The sequence below is a fragment of the Acromyrmex echinatior genome, chromosome 1 (genome assembly GCF_024713525.1).
Source record: "Acromyrmex echinatior isolate Ae372 chromosome 1, ASM2471352v2, whole genome shotgun sequence".
Taxonomy (NCBI): domain Eukaryota; kingdom Metazoa; phylum Arthropoda; class Insecta; order Hymenoptera; family Formicidae; genus Acromyrmex; species Acromyrmex echinatior.
In genome coordinates this window covers 27314261-27337764 of record NC_141852.1, presented here as the reverse complement: position 1 = coordinate 27337764, position 23504 = coordinate 27314261, and the positions used below count along the sequence as shown (strand labels likewise).

The 23504-nt window shown below is 26.5% G+C and overlaps 2 protein-coding genes across 3 annotated transcripts; both read left to right on the top strand.

Moving 5' to 3' along the window:
- The first annotated feature begins 467 nt into the window (after window positions 1-467).
- LOC105148257 (uncharacterized) lies at window positions 468-13884 on the top strand. Of its 2 annotated transcripts, XR_015545286.1 has the most exons (11): window positions 468-937; window positions 1660-1842; window positions 2073-2280; window positions 2738-2859; window positions 3077-3210; window positions 3334-3599; window positions 3889-4036; window positions 4129-8783; window positions 8914-9604; window positions 11321-11561; window positions 13766-13884. XR_015545286.1 is itself a non-coding variant. In XM_087406811.1 (10 exons), the coding sequence occupies exons 1-10, from the start codon at window positions 814-816 to the stop codon at window positions 10298-10300; spliced, it is 7029 nt and encodes a 2342-aa protein (XP_087262937.1). In that variant the 5' UTR covers window positions 470-813; the 3' UTR covers window positions 10301-11000. The 2 variants fall into 2 exon arrangements, 1 of the variants encoding a protein (XP_087262937.1); XM_087406811.1 differs by lacking the exons at window positions 11321-11561; window positions 13766-13884 and adding an exon at window positions 9803-11000 and having other exon boundaries at window positions 470-937.
- LOC147911116 (uncharacterized) lies at window positions 13779-22410 on the top strand. The gene is made up of 3 exons (XM_087406817.1): window positions 13779-13913; window positions 16645-21893; window positions 22028-22410. The coding sequence occupies exons 1-3, from the start codon at window positions 13807-13809 to the stop codon at window positions 22153-22155; spliced, it is 5484 nt and encodes a 1827-aa protein (XP_087262943.1). The 5' UTR covers window positions 13779-13806; the 3' UTR covers window positions 22156-22410.
- The last annotated feature ends 1094 nt before the right edge of the window (window positions 22411-23504 follow it).

Sequence of the window (23504 nt, the reverse complement as noted above, 5' to 3'; positions counted from 1 at the left end):
GAACATACGTGACATTCCTATAAAATATACTTTAAAATTTTCATATATTTTTTGATATTTTTATATAATTGCTAATATTGTCAAAATTGGATATTTTTTAGATTCTTTTTTAATTACATCTTAAAATTTGTTCGTGTAAAAAAGGATTAGAAAATGTTCAATTCTTTCGAATTAATATATATATATATATAAAATAAGATAAAGAATGAGAATTGAGTGTAAAAATCAAACGGAATACACACTTCTGGAGAAATGAAATGTCATCGACAATATGTTTGCTTGCTTTTGCAAGTAATTTTTTTTATCACAAATTGTCTCGCGAAAAATTTAATACTTAACATAAATGTCAAGAAACCGATTGCAGTAACTGATCACGCATTTCTCAGTTTCACTCTGGATCCAGCAACGTTGCAGTACAATGACTTTATGTAAGTATTAAAAAAAAAGGAAAAAAATATCGATAAATATAGATAAAATATTAATTAAAGATAACTAACTTTACACCTTACCACTTTACCTACTTTACTTTTCTTAAAGAATTAATATGACATTAATAACAATATTTTAGTAAGGAATTTATCAATGTTTCATTAACATTTTTTATTAGCTATTATAATTTTTAGTACATTTTAATATCATTAAAAAATTATAATGCAATTATAATAATCAAGCTTTAATTTTATTTAATACAATTTATCTTTCTTTAGTTTAAAAGAAATTATTTTCTTTTATATTATAATAGTCCGTTTACGTAAGAAAAATATATATTATTATATTTTGTATTAATTGTTCAGCAAAAATATCGAGAAAAGCATGAATTTGGCGCGAGGTTTGGCACCTGCTTATATTCGCCTTGGAGGACCACAAAGCAATTTTTACAATTTTGGACAAGTATATTCGCACGAGATTAATACGGATCAAAATGACATGCATTTTGGTAATATAATAACATTAAATATGTCTCTCCTTCTCTTTTTCTTTGTTTGTAAATTTTAGGTAAAATTCAGAAATATTTATATAAAATAAATAATGCAAGCTCAAAGTTTAATCAACAATAACTAGACTTCTTAAATCCTTTGGTTTAATTATTAAAATGTGCTTTTATATATTAGCATGTCACTCATATGACAGTTTCATGATAGTATACCGAGTCTGACCGCTGAGTTCATATATTGAAAGGATTGCAAGGACCATGTCAATGGAAGAGGATGATGCAATTACATAATGTTAATGTCGTTAATTTATATTGCGGTTGCCAGTAGTTACATGCGCGTCCATTAGCTTTGATGACAGAAGCGCCTAATGAATGTTATAATATGACGTCGGTATAAGCTTTGAGATAATAGTACGAGTTGCGAAAGCGTTAATATTCAGTAATGTAATATTTAGATTATTGTATTTGCTGATAACTGTCGAATATGTATTCAGATTGAAAAAGCGATATGTTTACATATAAAATACACAATGAATTGCCCTCCTTATCTGAAATACAACTACACACAAAACAATGTTAGATAATTGTTTGGAATATTCTGTATAAAAAGATAAGATCTGTATAAAAATAGTTTAATATTATTAATATTTTTAAATATTTTTACCTGAGTCAAAACATATTTTGAAACAAAATGTATGCAAATTTAAGAGAATGTAATTTAATAGGAACGCAATGGACAGTTATTTATCAATGGGCAAAGAACACCGGATTAGATGTAATCGCGTGCATCACTCCTCACTATATTGACAAAGAATTTAAAACGGATTCCACGGATCCTAGGAACATAGCAGAACTTCTCTCTTTCAGCGATCGTATGGGTTACAACATGAGTTGGCAATTGGGCTATGGTAAGTTTTTCAAAAGCTGTATCTTTTTAAAACAGTAACAAATGAAATTAGATAAAAGCAAAGTATCTAATATTTAAAATCGCATATTTTAATTGTTACAAAATATTTAAAAAATAATACTGTTTTAAAATATATATTTAATTTTAAATTGTCTTAAAATGTATATTCATCAAATATTTACATTTCTAAAACATTTACTTTTGAGTCACTTTCAAATACTTTTGCTGTAGAATGCCAAACGAGATGCGACTTATCTGGCAAAGAACTAGGGCGATACGTCGTCAACTTCCACGAAATACTGAAAACTTTCCCAAGATATTCCAATAGTTTAATCACGGGACCAGACATTGTAACATATAAAACGGCGTATCAACAGAAATACCTTCAGGATTATTTACATTCGGCAAGTGCTGCGCTTTCTGCGATTACATGGCATCCGTAAGTGTTTTGCTTTTTATATAAATGTTAATTATAAAAAATTTAATAAAAAAAATTAATTAAATCAATATGAAAACTATTTTATTTTTTCCTATATAATCCTTATAATATACATATGTATGTATATCAAATTATAATTATATGTGTAGATGAAATTATATTAGGTGTTGGAATTAATTCGTAGCGTTTTTTAATGAAAGAATGTTATTTATTTCACATGAGTATTAAAAAATACATTAATGAAAGTACTTCCCATCACTTGTAAAACGCTACGAATTAATTCCAACACCTAATAATTAAAAGTTTACATTTTATTCAAATAAAATATTATAATAACATAGAACTTCCTAAAAAATACATAGTAAAATCAAATATATTAAGATAAAAGTTGAATCTTTCGATAAATTTAATATTATTTGATTATTACTTGTTAATTTAATTCTATTAATAATTTCAGCAATTTAGATATTGTTTCTTTAAACAATAACAGCGTTTCCATACATTATGATAACATGATTGCCGAAAAGAATGAGTTGTTTGAAATAATCAATAGCGCAGAAAAAAAACCATTATGGATTGGTAAGAATATTATAGAATTATAAATAAAAATAGTAATATTTGAAAAAATTTAATCAATTAAATTAAATTAATTTAATTTTGTTGATTAAATTAAATTAACTTGCAATTAAGAATTTATTTATGGATATCTTATATTTAAATGATTATTTGTAATATTGATGTTTTATATATATATATATATATATATATATATATATATATATATATTGTTGTATAGCGGAATCAAAATCACAAGAGAGTAAACACCAATATCTAGGAGCACTTATCTGGATGAGAAGACTCGGAGATGCTGCAAAGCTTGGTATACAAGTTGTGATGAGACAATTGACAAACTTGTCTCAAGCAAGTCCTGTAAGTCATTCATTATTGTACATATGTAAATTTTGTTGAAATGTAAATAAATTTTAATTAATATAATAAAATATAAAGAAACATTTTATTAATTAATATAAAAATTATGATTTTTTTTATCAGGCTTATTGGGTATCATTATTGTATAAGACCTTAGTAGGCCGTGAAGTTTTGGAGATAAAGCTTCAATCCAACAATGAAAATTACGTGCAGTTTTATAGTCATTGCACAAAGCCTTCAGCGCTGTACAGCAAAGGAGCTGTTACGATTTTCGGTATAAATTTAACACCGAAGACAGTAACTATTAGTTTAAAAGGTCTTAAAATAAAAATTCTTCACAAGTATATTTTATTACCAGAGTTTGAAACTACCAATAAAATATTTTCAAAGTAAGTAATTTTGTAATTCACTAATACATTTGTATAAAAAATCGTTTATCCTATTTTTAGCAATATTATATAAAAAATAAAAGTGCTACACAAAATATTTTATTCAATATATTAATATAAATGTAGATAACGTATAAATATAAATAACGATATGTTTTTTCATATGTATACACTTTTTTAATAAAGTATGCAATGCAATATTCATATTTTAATTCATTGTATACTATGTAGTGGATAAATTGTAATAACAAATTTATTTCTAAGTTATAAAAAATCATAATTTTTTCAGGAAAGTTTTATTAAATAATAAACCACTTAATTTAATAAATGACAAACACTTGCCTAATATCTATCCAGAAATTATTATCAATCCTGATGGCCTTGAACTAGAACTGCCTTCTGGTGGTATAGGTTTCTGGATTATACCCAGTGCAAAGGTAATTAAAATTATTAATAACTATATCGCTTATGTATATATGTACATCTTTAATAAATCGAAGAATAATCAAAGAAAGTATTAATTTAACAGGTAAAAGCTTGCACTTGCTCTGAAGAGGAAATAATCGAGAACAATACAGTGAAGAAATTATCGAAACGGCATGAAAATAGTATCCAACAACCCAATCACGAAGAAGAAGATATAAATCAATCAAATTTAAAAAATAAAAAGGTTTATGATAAACAAGATAACAAAAAACAAGAAAATATAAAAAATATAAAAAATGAAAGTCAGCAGAAAGTCTGGAGTTCTAAATTACTTGAAAGAATAAAAAAATTTTTACAAAAAAAACTACAAAAGACAGATAAAAATGAATCCTCCCAAAGATCATTCACAATTAATTTGGGAAAACAAGAAAATTTATCTGAGGAAGAACAACAAAATTTAGATAAAAAAAATTTAAAAAGAACAGAAATTGATGACAAATTTAAGAACATTCAAGATTTATTAAAAAAGTATAAAAGGATTTTACTAGAGAAGAAGACCGTAATGGAAACCAGAAATATTCAACATTTCAAATTAGAAATCGAAAATATTGATAATGTTGTGACATTAATATCAAAAATTGATGCTTTTATCCTTTATAAAATTACTTCAAAGGAGCCAGTTACGAGCGAAATTGAAGACAAAACAAAGAATGAAAGAGAAGAAGAGTCAGTAATTAAAATAAATAAAAAATTAAAAGAATATTTAAGCGAATTAGAAAACTCAGTTGAAATAAAGACAAATATAATAATAAAAATAAAAAAATATTTCAGTAAACTTTATAATTTATTAGAATATAACGACTCAACAAACGACAATACAAATAATCAAGTCCATGGAGATTTAATGGAGCAAGAAAAATTTAGAAGACATTTGGATACAAAATCAGAAAATTCTCAAAAAAATAATATACTTGAAAAACGCTCACGAATAAATAACTTAAAAGATTATGCGATTAAACAGAAGTTACAGAAGATAAAACAGAAAAATGATGGTAATATTGATAATTTAAAAAGGAATTTTATTAATAATAAAAATAAATATAACAATCACCTTCAACAAGATCCTCTTGAAAGATGTTTCAAAAACGATGCTTTTGAAAATGCTAACCGTCATATTGATAATCAACATTTTGTCCAAGAATATAATAAAATAAAAAATGATAATATCTATAGAAAGCACTCTAAGATTGGCGATATGGAAAAATATCAAAATTTAATACAAAGACCTGAAAGGATAAAAAGAAACATTAAAGAATTGGTTAAAATAGATCTGAGAAGAGATAGTGCATCCGAGAAACATTCAAAAGACGATTTGACAAATTATGTAAATGAAAGAAAGACGAAGCTGAAAGACGATGTCAGAAGAGAATTGTTGCGTCCATTTAATCCAAGAACTGATAGCGACGAAAATGATTTTCTTGGCTTTTTCCGACGAGATCCTGTCAAAGGATTTCCTGAGGGTGACATTTTTGTGACTGCAGAGGATTCATTAGAGCAAAATGATGAAGGTTACGATTATGTTAAAGATAAAGACGATAATAATGGTGATTCAAAGAAGAATACACAACACAATCAAAAATCGATATTAGACTATGGAAAAGATAATACTTGGATTGAAGAAATTAAAGATGATCACTGCGATTACATGCCAAATGAATTTTTTGAAAATATAAAATCATCTAATATGAAAATAAAAGAAAACTCCAAAAATTATGGTGATCTAGGAGAAGCAGAATTTCTTTCTAAAGTACATAATAACAATAATAATAATAATGATAATAAAATTGCTATTACAGAAGTTATTCAAAAACAGCCACTTAATGAAGAAAACAAAAGACATATTGAAGAAACGAGAATTCAACGATTAGTTCATCACTACGATGATTTAAAAAAACAGGAATATAATCGGGATACACTACAATCAGTTTTTAGATATCCTTCGACGTCTTTTGATCAATTTCTTAAAATACCAAATTCCAATATTAATTATCAAGAATCAAACGTAGAATTTAAAGGAGCGAAATTACAGATGGAACCAGAATCAAAAATTACAAATTCTTTTTATCTACCTTCTGAAACTTCTGTCAAATACAATTATAACGATAATTATCAAACTTCAAGTATGCATTACGATATATTAAAAGATAAAAATGGCTTTGATAAAAACATAGACAGTAATGATAATATTAATGCAAAAGCAAGTGAATATTCTACACCTAGTATGTATGCAGAACATTCTATTTATAATAAAATTTTTCATAATAAAAGAAATAAAAGAAGCAATTGGGAAAAACTTCGAAAGCTTTTTGTTAAAGAAATGATTCAAGAAGATGAAGAAAACGCAAGAGATTATCATTGTAGAGTCATTCGAGATTCTAATTCGCCGAAAAAAGATAAAAATGATAATATTTCAGTTATACCTATAGCCAGAGTTATAGGTACTTCTTCAGAAAACAAAAATGTGAATGCAAACGTAGCACAATTCCAGAAAGATCTTACAGAAGAAGAGTACCAAGAAATTATGGCAGGAGAAATACTTTCAAGTACAAGCGACATTGATCCTGATTATGAAGAAACTGATACAACTACGAAATCTGTAATCACAGAATTAAAAACATTGGATCATAAACTGAGCGAGACAACGGAAGCGATTGATGTAACTTCAATATTAGGACTGGACAATGTTTCCAAACAATGTCATAATGAGAAGAAATCTACTACTAATCTATTACCTGTGGACTCAGATTCGAAACTTTCTCCAAATAATAATAATAGTGTTAAATATATCACAAAAAAAATGTTTTTTCGTACCCTACCAGAAATCCAATCAGAAAACAAGACAAAAACGTATGATTCTCACCAAATTATTTCTAAAATTTCTTCAGAAAATAAGGATCCTCGGGAAAAATTTACTACCTCGACTACTAACAATGCCCAAAAAAGAACCTTACATAACGAAAAAATACAAGAACTCATCAACAAAAAGAAAAAATCCGACAATTCAATCTATTCAACAATTACCGAAGATCAGAAAAACAAAAAAGGGCACAACAATAATTATAAAATGGAATTAAAGTCAACCAATCTTCTTCAAGAAACAACAAAAGGAATTGTCGAGCAAGTAACAACGGAAACGATTTTATTAAAGCGAGCAGCAAATACTGCAAGCGATAACATAAAATCGAATGAATCAATAACAAAATCAAAGTTATTACAAAACACAGAAGATAATCAAAATAGTGAATCTGTTTGGATGCAATTGGGGAAAGATGCAAACACGAGAAGATTAAAGAATATACTGCAAAATCTTCCTCGAACATCGTTAGAAGGACTTAGCAGATACGAAAAAAGTTTGACCAAACGCACAGAACAGATTGATAAGCTGAAAGAAAAATTATATGCAAGACGGGAGAAATTATTGCATCAATATCAAGATGAGCTAACAAAAATTGCTGACGAACAGAAAAGAAATTTGAAGAGAAGAGAAGCATGGGAAAGATTTCGTGGCAATGATGATTTTCATCAATTGATCAATCCAAAATTTATTGGAATACTGTTAGATAATGATATTACCTACAAAGATGACGATGTTACCTATAAAGATGATAATGAAAGTTGTTTAATTCTTATCGAGTTTATTCCTAAACAATATAAGAATATTATAAATCAAATGTATTTACCTGAAAAAACAAAGAAAGTACATTATCCGGAATATAACAAATTTTACCAGGTTCTTCGAAATTTAATCGATAATGATGAAGAACTAGCAGAAACGTCTAAATCATCGGAATTCTTCGATCGTGAAGACAATCAAGATTGTCAGTATTCCTCAAATACAATTGAAGATGAACAAGAAGAATCAACAGAAACTATTTCTACACCTTTTGATCAAAAAGTCTTCATAATTGACCCTTCGACATATTATGATGGTGAACCAATTTTACAGGAGAACAACGTAAAATCAAAAATTAAATCTCAAATTCAATATCCAAAATGGACATTAAGAGATATTCATGAAGTTTTTACAAAATTGAAATCTAGTAAAGCCCAACATCAAGTTTCTAAATCACAAGAATACATAGAAAAATTGCCAATCAAGGATTATTATAATCAAGAACATTCTAATAGTTTACATGTTCTAGATAAGCAAAGACAATACGATCTATCAAAAAAACTCGCAGCACTTGCACAAGAATGGTTAATTTCTCTTAATCAAAGGGATGTCAATCAAGCTAGCAATAAAGAAACAGATAAATTAAACGATGTGCATAAAAATCTTAAAGCAGATAAAGATAATTTGAATTCGACGTTTGCAATAAATAAAACAAAATTTATAAGAAGTTTTGAAATGGAAAGAAACATAGAAAATAAGGAATTTGACAGTTCTAATAATAGAAAAAAAGACATAATGAATTCAGAAACAAATGAAAATGCTGAAGATGTTGTAAAAACTAAAAAACCTGAGAACATTGAAATGATGAAACATGAAAAAATTAATAAATCTTATTCTAATTCAAATGATAAAACAGAAAATTTAAATATTACAATGTTTAACAATAATAAAACAGTTGAACATGTTGAAAATATCATTGAGAATAATCCTACAGAAAAAGAATTTGAAAAAAAAAATTCACGGTTTCGGAGAGATCTTGGAAAACAAATGTGCACATGTACCGAACGATTACCACCTTCTTTTCTGTAACGTATTTTATCTTTTTATTATAATTCTTTATTTATGGAAAAATTTATGATTAGTTGAAAAATTTATTCTTAATTTTTTCAATTCTTATTTTTGTTAGCAGTAATTTGATATTTTTTCTGTTTTTAGGCTAACTGAAAGTATGAAAGAAGATTTAACCAATATGCAAATCTATTTGAAGGAAAATGCCATAAAGAAGATATTTGATATACAACCAATGAAAATTTGTCTGCCGACAAAAAATGGTAGATCATCGAATGCTGGGTTGTACCAAAAATTAAAAAATTACTTAATTTCTTCAAGGAAAGATTTCGAAGTTAATCAACAGAATCAGAAAGAATATGATTTAAATTATATTACACTTACGCCGATTGAAATAAAAAATATTTTCGAAATACTAAATACGAAGAATAATGATGATTCAACGAAATTTTTTGAGATTCTACAATGGGACGATCAGTATGTATTAGAGGCAATTCTAAATTCAATGACCGAATATTTAAATGACAAAACATCAGAGGAATTTGAATATGAAGATCCTTCAAATCTGCAAAGTGAGAACAGTGAAATTTTTTTAGACGAAGAGAATTATATAAACGAAAATAAGCAAGATGTTAATGCAAAAGACAGTGAAATCGAATTAGAAAAAAATGAGCAATATAAAATCACGAATGATGAAATCAATAAATTTTTAAAAAAGAACCAAATAGAATCTAAACCTGGAATGTTTTTATTGCTGCCTTGGAAGAATGTAAAGATAAGGCAACAAAGACAAATAAAAAATGAGATCAATAAAGATCAATCTGAAATAAAACGCGAGGTGAGTTATTTTAATGCAATAGAAATTTATTGAAAAAGAAAATTGACTTAGATATGCCTATATTATTTTTAACTTTTTAGAAACTCTTATTATTATTTTTTACTTATCAAATTTTATTAGTAAATGCAATTTTTTACATTATTAATATATTTTACATTATTATTATATTTTAATACACTTATTTTGTTTTTTTATAAGGTTACAAGGCAATCACAACCATACAAATCCATTCTAGCTGAAGAAAACAAACGTATTAAGAGATATTATTTAAATGACAATACTGATAAAAAAGAAGAAGAAAATATGATAGAGACGAAAAGAGTAAATTATTTACAACCTCAAACAAAAAATCGTGACAATCTGCTTGAAGATTTCATAAAAGCATATAAGAAAAACAATTTATACAATAACGAAACTTCTGTAAAAAATGAAAAAAAAAATGAAATTATACCATTAAATAATATTTCCAAAAGTGATAAAAAAATATTACAAAAAGAAAGGTTACAAAATCATATGGAATCCGTGGGAGAATTTATAAATGATTCCGAGGAGAATTTCAATGACACCTTAGCAAATGAAGACAATCATTTTACAAATAGAACTTTCGGAACTACTGGCAACGTTTTCTATACTGCGATTATGAATATAAAAGATCTTTTTGCATTTCTTCCAAAAATTTCTCGAATATTTACATAACTTTTAAATAACTTGTAAAAATGTAATTATATATTATATTAATTCGAATTCTTAACATGCTCTTCATATACATATACGTATATACATATCTTTATATTTATAATATAATTTATAAAATATATAACTAAACTTTCTACTTACGTACATTAATAATACTTTATATTATATACATATTCTCACATATATTTGTAAATTATAAATATTTTTAATTACGCAGCACCATTTTTTATAGTATAAAATAATGTAAAAAAAATATAATTCTGTATAAAAAAAATTAAAATTAAAATTAAAAACGTAATTTTTAATATTATTTTCCAATATTTTCTTATTTTTTATCTCAGAAACAAAATTCTGTACTTTCATATTTTTGACTTATATTTTCATATAGAATTGTTATACATGTCTAAAACATATCTATTTCTGAAATGTTTCATATTAGTTATTAAGTTATACTATTAAAAGATTTGTATATGATATATCTGTGAATATTAATTAAAAACTATATATGATTTATAATATATATTATCAAATAAAATAAAAAAAAATTGAATGTACATAAAAAATAATAAAAAGATGTATACATAAAAATATACCGTACATGTTACATATATATTATATTAGATGATGATAAATAAACAAAATGCATTTTTTCGATCCTCATTTCGAATCAAATTTTAAAAAATATTGATGTTAACAAATATGCGTTATTCTATATACACATATTTTTTTAAAGCAACTATGTGTTTTTTCCCTCAATTTATTTATCTCATTATTCTATTCATAAAAATATTAAGGTGCGATTATAAAAAAATTAATAGTTTATGAGTTATTTAACATTTTATGTCAATATGTATCACAATAAAGTATAAAATATCTAGTAAACTATTGGTTTTTTGATATCACTATCTTAATACTTTTATATGCAAAATAATTAGAGGAACCATATTATGTAAAAAAATCATATCATTCCGTTTAAAAAAATGGAGGTGACCTTGAAAAATCGATTTTTTTAACTTTCAGTACACAAAAGGGGTTAACGTAACCACTCGAACCCCTTTTCAAGTGTTCGAACACGCTTTGAGCAGTGGTGCTGTGGCGAGGGGGGAGAGGGGGAACTTATATACCCCTCTACAATTCCCTTGCTTGGCGACCTTCTAATGCGCCATTATGTACGTAATTGTACGGTATAAAGTGCATATTGGGGTTATCCTAATCCTTTGCTACAACGTCAGAAAATCCGAAGTTACTGCAAAGTGGAAATGTAAGTAGAAATAATTAATTGAATTATTTATGATTTTAATCATGAGTGCACATCATAAAAAAATGATTTAAGTCAATTTTTTTTATTGTGTTTTTCGTATCAGAAAAATTCTTCTTTTTCTTCTTCGTTAATGACTCTCGCGACAAATGCACCACGATACAGCTAGTATCCAATGTAGTAAAGAGTAGAGATGCATCGGATATCCAGAAAATATTCGGTATTATCCGGCATTTTTTTATTAACCGATCGAATAGATATCATTAGTATCTGAGGATATATCCGGTTGAAATTTGATATCATTAAATTGTTGATTTTTTTCTTATACAAATGTTCTAGAAATAAGCATATTCATGATGCTGTAATGTATTATACATTGTTGCAAAATTACAATCTTTTTCTTTATAAGCTTTTTTTAAAAAAAAAATGTAATACCTTTCCCTTTAAAGTCGCCATTTATTAATAATTATTGTAATTATTAATATTAAATATAACAGTAAATTTTAATATTTACCATAGAAAAACGATAGGATCACTTTCTTTTTATTTCAGTTTTCTATAAAACTGAAAAATCGCTCATTTTCACTTTGCAAAAAAAATCTCGTTTTTAGAACAAATCGTAAAAACGCTTATAGTTTTTTAAAGTTCAACGCATTAGCTGTTGATTTATCACTAATAAACTCTTTTTTTATTTATTTTTTACAAAAAGATGAAGTTTTAAAAAAAAATCGTTTTTTTCACGTTTTTTCTAATCCCTTTTCACTTATTGTAAAATATTTTTTGTGCTATAACATTTTAAACTTTTTAACTCAAAAATTCTTTTTTTTTCAATCTTCAAACGTTAAATTAAAAAAAAATTAGTTAAAATCGATGCACATAACCTGAGATATAAGTAAAAAAAAACGCTGGGTTACAAATACCCGGATGTGTGTAGATAGGGACTGTTAGAAATGTGGGTACTGCGAGTTAAAAAATGATTATTTCTCCCCTTTGAATCATATAATTTTTGTCTGAAACATTTTTCTCTATCGTGTTTAATTTTCGAGATATTCCGGTGATTTGTTTTAGGTGCTCCACCCTGTATATACGTATACCTTTTATGCAGATTGAATAAATTAAAAACATTTTTTTATTATAAACTAAAGCCAAAAACTTTTGCGTTTCAGCGTTCATTTAAACTTAATCTTAAAAATTTATAGAATCGCTTATTAAAATATAATGCAATAATATGTTATCAAAACTGGAAAAAAGTACACTTTATGTAATATTGCATATTCAGCACGATATAATTTAATTTTATAATAGATATGTATTATTTATTATAATTAAATAAATATATATTAGTAAGATAGTAAATAAGAAATTAAGAATGCATTAAATCGCAATAAATGATATTATTCTTAATAATTAAAATAAATTATCAAACTTTGTATTTTAAGGTTACTATTTAATAAGTTAATTGTAGATTTAATTATAAGATTCTGCTATAATTATTTTTTAAAAATGTAGATACATTTTGCAATTGTATTATAATTGTGTTAAAGGATATCATTTATATTCGTAGAATTGCGAGAAATATTATAACTATAAGCAGCAATTTTTAAGAAAATCAGGTCACTAATGATTGAATCAAAAGTTGTTCACACATACGATGCATATTGCGACATAATTAACGAGTTAAATTTCATAACGTGATGATAGAATGTCATTGTACATTCATCGAATCACTGTATGATACAGTGCGCTTTTGATCATGATTGAGTTCAGTTCGTTTTTGGAGACATAAAGTCAGTATAAAGTAAATTTTGCCGTATATTTATATATATATATTGTTTACATCTTTTAGTTTATTTAACCTAATTTTAAAATTATAAAATTAATCAATTATTTAATAAGTGCGTGAACTAATATTTTATTTAACTTATTTAATCTCTATATTTCTATTATAATTAAAAAATTGAATATAGCATATTTATTATTTTTCTTAATGCTGTTATATATTTATAACATATATGTTCATATATTTATTAATATAATTTATTGAATTATCTTAATAACTATTGATCTACATTATTTTAACTTTTATTTTTTCGGTTGTTACATAATGTATGTCCAAAAATATATTATAATTTATTTAATATTTTATAAATATTATTGTAACAGTATTATTTTTTTGTATAATAAAAATTTTTATGTTTACAATCAAGGAACGTGATAATATTCGATAGTTGAAAAGAAGTTGATCAATATGTACGAGAAAATTATTCTGTGCCTTTTGACTGTAATGGTGATTGTTCGTTCGGAAGAAGCATCTACTGTTAAAAATGTAAAAACTGTAGATTTATTAAATTCAAGGTAAATAAAATTTGTTACTTTATTAATTAATTAACCCTTACACGATGAGATCATTAGTGTCTTTTCTTTTCTCATTTTTTTTTAATAGGATAACTAAGAGTATTAGACCAAGTAATGATCTCTATTTGTTTCCTTTGTTTTAAATATGCAATTCTTTATGAATACTTTCTAAAGATGTCAAAGTATCGCTTAATAATTTTCACTTAATAATTTTTGTATACTCGTAAAAATAATGAAAATTAACTCGGGACACAAATGACCTATCGTGTATTAAAAAGGAAAGATTGGAATATCATTGTGTGTACTAAAAATTAAAGTTTAAATAAGAAAAATTCTGATTCTTTTTTTATCCAATTTTATATAAAAGTAGTTCAATTTGTCAAACTGCAGATGTAAAAGTATGTTAGTCGTACTTGCATAATTGTTTGTCAGCAAAATCATTAATGTCATTATCATATTATGTGTCATACACACAATAATCTGCTTCGTCACAACAAACTGCTGAATTGAAAATTTTCGATTTAGAGTTGTCTCATTGCTTCATGATATCGATATAAGATATAGATAAAATAATGTAAAATAAAAAAATATTGCTTAAATAATATCCCGTGTACGACTAAACTAAAAAATAAATAAAAAATAAAATTTTGTACATGATTTAAGTAAACTATCCAAACAATTAAAATTGTTATCATGTGATGTCTTTTATTGTCATCTAATTTAGGTATATAATTGTTAAATACTTATATATTTATATAGATAATATTAAATACTTATATAGATAATATATTATAATTGTCAATACTTATATTTGTTCGTGTTGCGTATACTTTTTGAACTTAAATAATCTTTGTTTTTTTTTTAATGTTCGAATATACACTGCTCAAAAAATTATGGCATAGAAAAATTGTGGGCAATAATTGGTCAACATTGACTAACGATAATTTTGCAAAAAATTATCGTAGAATAACGTTGTTTTTTTTAAATTAAAGCTTGGAATTTTAATACGCCAGATTTTAAGTGTAATGCACCCCTGCTACTGTAATTCTCAAAAATATGAGGGTGTATGCATGTGTGCGTTGTACGTTTGTCATATTAAAAATTGCAAAGTTTGACTGAATGCATAGACTTTGTAAAATTTTTTTGAAGAATGATGTTTGCATCGGCATAAAGTATGAACTTTCCCCTTTAATTTAAAAAAAAGAAACAAGTCACTGCGATTTTTTTTTACAAAGTTACAGCACTTTAAAGTTACCCTTGCATTTTTGCACATCGTGTTTCTACGTGTAAATTTCAATAACACGTGCTTGATTACTGCTTGCAGTCGATTCCTCATATTTAATGCAGACCTTAATTTCTTCCTGCGGAATGTCATTCCAAATTTGTACTAGAACTTGTGGTAAGTCTCTGAGATTGATGGGTTGTCTTGTTAAATCTCTTAATCTATGACTCATTATCAAGTACAAATCTACATACACGCAGAAACGTGCAAAATCCATCCAGCATCGTCGTGGTACATATCCGATAATGCAAATAATGCATTATCGGAGTATATGTAAAAAATGTAAGGATAATTTTAATGTGCTGTAACTTTGCGAAAAAAAATCACAACTCGTTTTTTCTTTTAAATTAAAGAGGAAAGTTCGAACTTCATGTCACTGCAAATGGCATTCTCCAAAAAAATTTTACAAAGTCCGTATCAAACTTTGCAATTTTTAATATGACAAATACACACCCTCATATTTTTGAGCAGTGATGCATCAAACTTCAAAAATCTGATATAGCGTCTTAAGTAGAGATTTCAAACCTTAATTAAAAAAGAAAAAAAGTTATTCTACAATAATTTTTCGCAAAGTTATCAAAGTTGCCCAATTTTTGCCCACAATTTTTTTATGCCATAATTTTTTGAGTAGTGTATTTACTTCGTTTTAAATACAAAAATTTTTAGAGATTTTAAGCAATGCAAATAAATCTTATATAAATTATCGTTCAAAAGTTTGGAAGCACTATTTTGTCTTTTAAAACAGTAGTGTCAATACTTCTACAGAAAAATCCAATATGGAAAATTTAACTATTTCTATTTTTCTTTTAAGTATTCGACAAACTATTATTTTATCTAATCATGTTCCAGGAAATATTTCATTTAAAGAATTTTACAAGTTAGTCTTATAAGTTAGCAAAACAAAGTGAGCAAAATCAATTCTAATTAACATTTTTATTTGTTGCTAAAAAGTTGTCAAAAAAAAATTTATTGCTCTGCAAATGTTCTGTTGTAGAGAAAGAACAAATTTTCGTGATTTGAGTAAAATGTAATTGTTTATTTACATGTTTATTATTTGTTTATCAATATAATTCAATCGCATTCTAATAATAATCACTAAAAATGAATAAGTAAAATGCTTCGAATTCGAATAGTAATTAAAAATAAGACATAGATATTTTAATAAACTAAAAATATAATTAAAATTCAGATATTAATAATTCATCTTAGTAATTAAGAATTTAAATTATTGTAAATTGTAATTTCGTATAGTATATAATTAAAGTATATATTCTTATAATAATATATTCTTATAATTAATATCATTTTATTGTATTTTTTTACAAATTTTCAACTGCTTCCAAACTTTTAAACGGTAGTGTGTATATATATATATATATATATGTGTGTGTAATAAACATGTTAAATAAATTAACAAGTCTTTCTAAACAAATATTTTATTATTTTTAGATTATCGACAATTCTACCCTATCCATATAATGACGAACATCTTATAAAAAATAATTTAAAAAGATTATTCATTTTATCAATGCCAGTTCGACGAACACAAAATGAATATGAAAAGCCAAAGGAAATGATTCAAAAAACAAAGCGTTGCGGTACACGTCGAAGAAATAGATTTTTGTTATTATCGACAAAAGAAAATAATAATAGAACCAGAACCGCTAACAAAAATATCAACGTGGGAACCTTCCAGCAAAATTCAGATGACCATACTACAAAAAACACAAAATATTCTCAAAAAAATTCAACAACATCAAAAAGAATGGTAGCTGTTACAAATGAAGATAAAACTCTTCTACAACCATTTAACGATAATCTAAATGCGAAGGATATAACTATAAATTTGAAATTTCCAGAAAAGGCAAAGAAATGTAATACAGAAAAATATATTTGTCATTGCGAAGAGGACTGTTCTTCTAGCTCATCAAAAGAAAGTTCTTCAAAAATATTAAGTTCTTCCAAAGACGAACCTGAAAAGATAAATCATCAAAGAAGACTAACAAAACATAAAAACGCAAAAGCAAATATCTTACAACAACAATTGCCAAAATTATATCATGAAAATCCTTATGAATTGCCTTTTTCTAATTTAATCAATTATTTCCCAATACAATCTTATCCAGAAAAAATGAATATCCCGCCTGTACCAATTCTATATGGAATAACGCCAAATATTTTATCTCAGATAGTTGGAAATGAAGGAAAATATGTTGATGTTGGAATCCCTTTTATTTCATTTCAAGACAGGCAAAATTATTTAGTTGAAAATAATCAAGATCAATCAGTTATTCATAAAAAACCGTGCGTTTGCTCACCTGTAATAACCAATTCGGTTGAAAGTTCCATGTCAGTTACTAATTCACCTTTGACAGATTATGATGATGCGATAACTAGTAGGGAAACAATAAATGATCTTGAGTCAAACAATCCAATTGGTGTCACTGAAGAAGATCAAGAACATTTTCCTAAATTAACCACAGAAATTTCAAATGTAGATGCATCGGTCGATTCAGAAACAGAAACTAATTTAATGAATTATTTGACTGATGCAACGGAAGAAGATGACACTATAAGTTCTTCTAATTTAAATAAAGTTATGCAGAAATCAAACGATTTTACCGAACAAACGGAAAAAAATTTAGATGATTTTTCTAAGTCAACAACATATTCGGCAGATGATGTTGATACAAGCAGCGTTACCTATGATATAACGAATGATGGAAAATTTATTAACATGGAAGAATGCATAAAACTATTTGGTCGCGATGTGTGCGTGCTCAGTGCAATATCACCAAAAATATTTGCTAAACAGGCGCAAGAAAATCCCAACAAGTATTCTGCGATTAGAATTCCGGAATATGTCACACAAATATCCCCTAGAGATGACATTAATCATTCAAATAAACTCAAAGCGACTGATCCGCACTTTGCATCGAAGTCATCCACTGATAAAATCAATAAGTCAAATGTTAATGTAAATGAATATCTTGAATCAACAAGTATAAAATCGAATGATGATAACGATGAAGCTTCTCTGCATGAATTTCATCCAGAATCTAAGAAACAGATTTCTAAGTCAGATATCAACTATGATAAAAGTACACCACTTAATACTGTAAAAACTACACATACTTCAATCAAGAAATTGATGGATCCGACAATTGATGAAGCTACAACGACGGGAAAAAGAAAATTATTAGGAAAAAGTAAAAATCATAAAACTAAATTATTATTAAATCCAAATGATGAGGAAATAAATCCAACATCAAGTGAGAAATTTCTTTACTTTACTCCTTCATATGAATCTAATAGTGATGAAGAAGCAAATAATTCGAAAATTAATCAACAGAATCAGGAAACAAATATAAAATCTAATTCAAATACTTCTCAAAAAGAGTCAACAACAGTTATTAGTTACGACTCTAAACTCGATCCTAAAAAGCAAGATAGAAACTACTTAAAAGAATCAAATGCGAATATTTATTCTAAAAAGAAAATCCCTCAAGAACATTTTGAAGAAGAGACTATAACTAGCTCTAATCCCAGAACTAGAGATAATTTTGTAGAGGAAATAAAAAAAGAAATAATAGGAATAGAAACCAGTATCAAACCAGAAGAAATTCCTCAAGAACAATCTACGACAATGCAATATTTCAACGACAAAAAATCAAGTAATTCAAATAATAAGGAAAATATCACCAATAGTATCAAAACGATCGATTCATCAACAAATAAATTACCATTTTGTGATAATAGCTTGCTTTTAAATTCTATCAGGAAAGTCATTAATGACTTTACGTCGAATACTCGTTTAACCAAAACAAAAGATTTTGATGAAAATATTCTTCAGACGCAAGGTAAAAATTTACTGCCAGAAATTCTGCAAGTTCCGAATTTAAAGGACATCTTGTCGATGCCGCAGATAGAAAATACAATCGTAGACAAAGTAAAAGATGTTTTATCCTACGTTACAGCTATTCCTAGAAAAGATTTCACAAACGATTGGTCACATGGTGTAATTAAAAACACTCTACATAGCATATTAAATACACTGTCTGGTTTTCGTCACAAGCTTCCACCGATGATGCTTGAAGAGCATCAATTTAAAGATGGACAATGGAAAACTCATTTAGTGACCTTAGCACCAATTTTGGACCAAAAATTATTGAAAGCAACACCGAAAAATTTACGTGAGATCATTAAAGAGCTTTTAAACTCTCCGGCAATTGCATCGCAAATAGACCAGAATATTGTGCGAAATATAATTGTACAAAGTGTGAAAAATAATTTATCTAACGGTAAAGATGATAAAATAGATGATTTGATAATTAATGTACTAAATAACATTCTCCAGATGCCAAAAAATTCAGAAGATACTGATACGTTAGAACAAAGTAACGAAATTATTAGTGACGAGGCAGATATGGATATGATTAATATGCAAGAAATATCAACAAGTAATTACAAAATAGAAAGTAATATTGATAATCCAATATTAAATAGCAAACAGAATGTTGATGTGAAAAAACAAGATACAAAAATAGACAATAAAGGAATACATACCACAGACAATCAGAAAGCTAAGACATTAGAAAATAATGCAGACATATTGACTATTTCTGAATTTCCGCAATTGTTACATTTATATGAGAAAAAAGAAAAAGAAGAATCAATAAATGAAGATAAAATAAAAGAAGATGTTACAGATCAAATTTTAAAGAAGATAGATGGACAAGATGATGCAGAAAAGAAAATAGCTGAATCACTGAAACCCAAAATAATTTATCACAAAGCTATTTTACAAAATAATCTTAGCGTATTAGAACCAAATTCAACAGGAGCTGAACAATACATAAAAAATCATCCCATCGATAAAGAAAGTAATGAAGAAACAATAACGATAACGAATTTTATACAAGAAACACCCAATTACGTATCGGATAACAAAATTTTAGAAAATACAGTAGGAGCTAAAGATGCCGAAGAAGAAGTAAATCATACATTAAGTGAAAACACATTGACTACTACAACTGATAAGATTGATCCACTAATAATATTAGAAAGAATTAAGTTTAATTTGCCACCAATAAAGTATTATTCACCTGAGATTTTAAAATATGCAACAAATCGTATCGATGATAAAAATGTTGAAATTACAACAGCGTCGATGAACTTTATACAAAAACCTTCATCCAATTATGCACAAGACGACATACCTTTACAAAATACAGCAGAAACTAAAGACGAAAACGAAATGGAATATCTAAGTACTACAGATGGTAATTTAATTTCATCCACAAATGGAGAATATAGACCTACAATTATTTCTTTAACAGATAATATTTTAGAACCACAACAACAGAATTTGACAGAAAATAATATCATTAAAATCCACGAAGTTACTACGGAGATTCAAAGAACTTATGCAAAAACTACGTACTTCAAGGCAGGACTTTCTGGTGATGATAGTTCAAGAACTAATTCGCCCTCATTAACTGATAAAACTACAAATATACGTATAAATAACGATAATGAGAATAGTAATGGTAATAGCGATAAAGATAATAACAATCTAATTAACAAGATAAATAATAATGAAGATATTATAAAAGAAAAAAACGTTATCGTTTCTTCTTCTAAATCGTCTGCCTTAAACGATATCTACTCTGCTCAGTTATTTCCTTCATCAATTGCTTCCGATATCTCAGAACTTCAGAAGTCGCAACTTTATTACATCAATGATGATGGCGTGAAACTACCGCTAGAGATAAAGAGATTGGAAGATGGTTCTTATGCATTATTGATCTCCAAAAATGTATGCGAGCAGATTCTAACAAGAAAATGTCCCTGCTGCGTGCCGCTGCAAGGACATATAGTTCGATCATCAAAAAATCACCAACAAGAAGATATACATGCGATGACAATAAATACGGAAAAGAAAGATCAAGAAAATGTATTAGGAAGTAACAATTTTCCATTTCAATCATTTAATACAGTGACGAGAAGAAATGCCTTGAGAACACAAAATTTAAAGAAAGAAGAAGAAGAAGAAAAAGAAAGAAATAACGAGCATCATTTATGGAAACTAAATGATGATAATTTCGCAATGATTTCAATGCCTGTCATCGATTTCGCAAAAAAATACAATTTATTGCTTGATTTCAATGAAGAAAGAGTATTATTAAATAAAACCGAATTGCAAAACAAAATACTAAATTATAATAAGTCAATAATAAACTCCGTAGAAGGATTTAAACGTCAATCAGACGAAAAGAATGTTAATAATTATGACAATATAAAAAAAAATGGATTATTGGATGAAAACGGATTATTGTATGAAAATAACGAAGCAATTGATGAATTTTCAGATTTGATAAATTCTCGCAAGAAAAAGAATACTCCAAATATGAATTTTCCAGTATCTCCAAGTACTCAAAAAATTTTTAATTTGAGAAAGGATTCTAAAGAATTTGAAATACAAAAAGCAGATACAGAAAAGAATCAGTCGAAAATAGATCAAGAATTAAAGCTATCTGAAGTTGAAAATACAAACAATGTTCAAAATGTGAATATTGTACAGAAGATAAATTCCGAAAATCAAGGGAACCCTGTTCTTAAAGAAATTAATATTTCCGAAGAATCCAAAATGAGGAAAGAAGAAGAAAAATCGGACAAATTATTGGATACTGTAGAAGGTAATTAATATAATTTGATAAAAAGATAAGAAATATATAAAAAGATAACTTTGTTTTAGGAAATAAGATTTTTTGAAAGGAAAATAAGAAGCTTGAAGCAACAAAATTGATTAACAATAATTATAACATTTCAGAAAATTTTAGAGGAAATATTGGAAAGCCGTATAGATATCAACGAAATGCGAATTACGTTGAAAATAAAAGAACAGAACTAGTAAAATCGATGCTTTATTGGCTTAAAGGACTTTTCGTAGATAATTAAGCGGTAAAGAATGAGATTGAAAGCTCCAAAAAATATATACATATACAATGTGTATGTAATACATCAATAATGTAATATTTATTACAATACTCTTTATATATAATATTTAATAATCCTTATAAATATTGTATATTCAATTATAACTTTTGGTTGCTATATTTCATATTAATTTATAATAATTAAAATTATTTTTGATAACGTTAAATATTATTAATCAAAATGTAGTAATTCTTTCTTAATTATTAAAATTTAAAAATAAGCATTTTTAATTTAATTCAATTTTCACTTCCCCTTTCCCAGTCACAAATGGTATTATGGTAACTCATAGATCTCTATCTATTCTTTATGTTTTTTTTTTTAATAATCAGTTCTAACCCATCCATTTTAAGGCAACGAATTTACGAAATATAATATTTTTTCACAATAATTTATTGTTATTCGACATACGCTGAAATATATTTGATCTATATTTGACACAATTAATCGTTGATTCGTTACCTCAATAAAAAAATTTCTGACTCACCAATTCGATGCGCAACGAGCGGAATTATTTAGCCAGATATCTACGATGATGCTGTAACACACAAACATAAGATTCTAATTGAAGACATGCTCAAAATGATCAACATTTCAAAAGATAATTTTTACGTACTTAATTCAAACTTTTTATTCAGTTTTCAATTACATATTTTATTACAAATACTTGTCGATTTACGTAGAGCATATGTTCCACGTAATTTTTTTACGGGATTGAAAATCGCATAAATGGAGTCTGCCAGTAAAAAAAAAACGTTATCAAAATATCTGTGTATGTCGTAAAAATATTTATTTTACATATTTGTACAAAAATACAAATAGTGAAAGTTTAGAAAAAAATTTCGCGCAAAAAAAGGGATTATTTACCACGTAGAAAAACTACGTGTAAAAAGTATCGCAAGAATTGAGGAATGAGTGTAGAATATAATTATCTATTTTCCGAAAAAATATTTGAAACAAGAATAAACTTTCATAAAATTTTGAAATGGTTTCTCTTTTTTTAATTATTAACTTATCAAGATTGTAAAAAAAGAAGCTCGAATAAATGGGAAAGAACTGTTATTTGAATGCAGATAAGAAATAATACCTCAAGGTTATTCCGCCAATGTCTCTCTCAGACCACCTCCTCCTCTCAGGATTGGATTGTCATTCTCTCGCACAGGACACTCGCGAAAAACACTTGCGGATAATATATTACAATCGCGCGCGGACTAATCATTAATAAAGTCTTTCGCGCGATACCAACTCCACGTTATTAAACCTATGATGGGAATCGTAAAAAGTCTATTAGTCCGAGAATTTTAACGGCACTT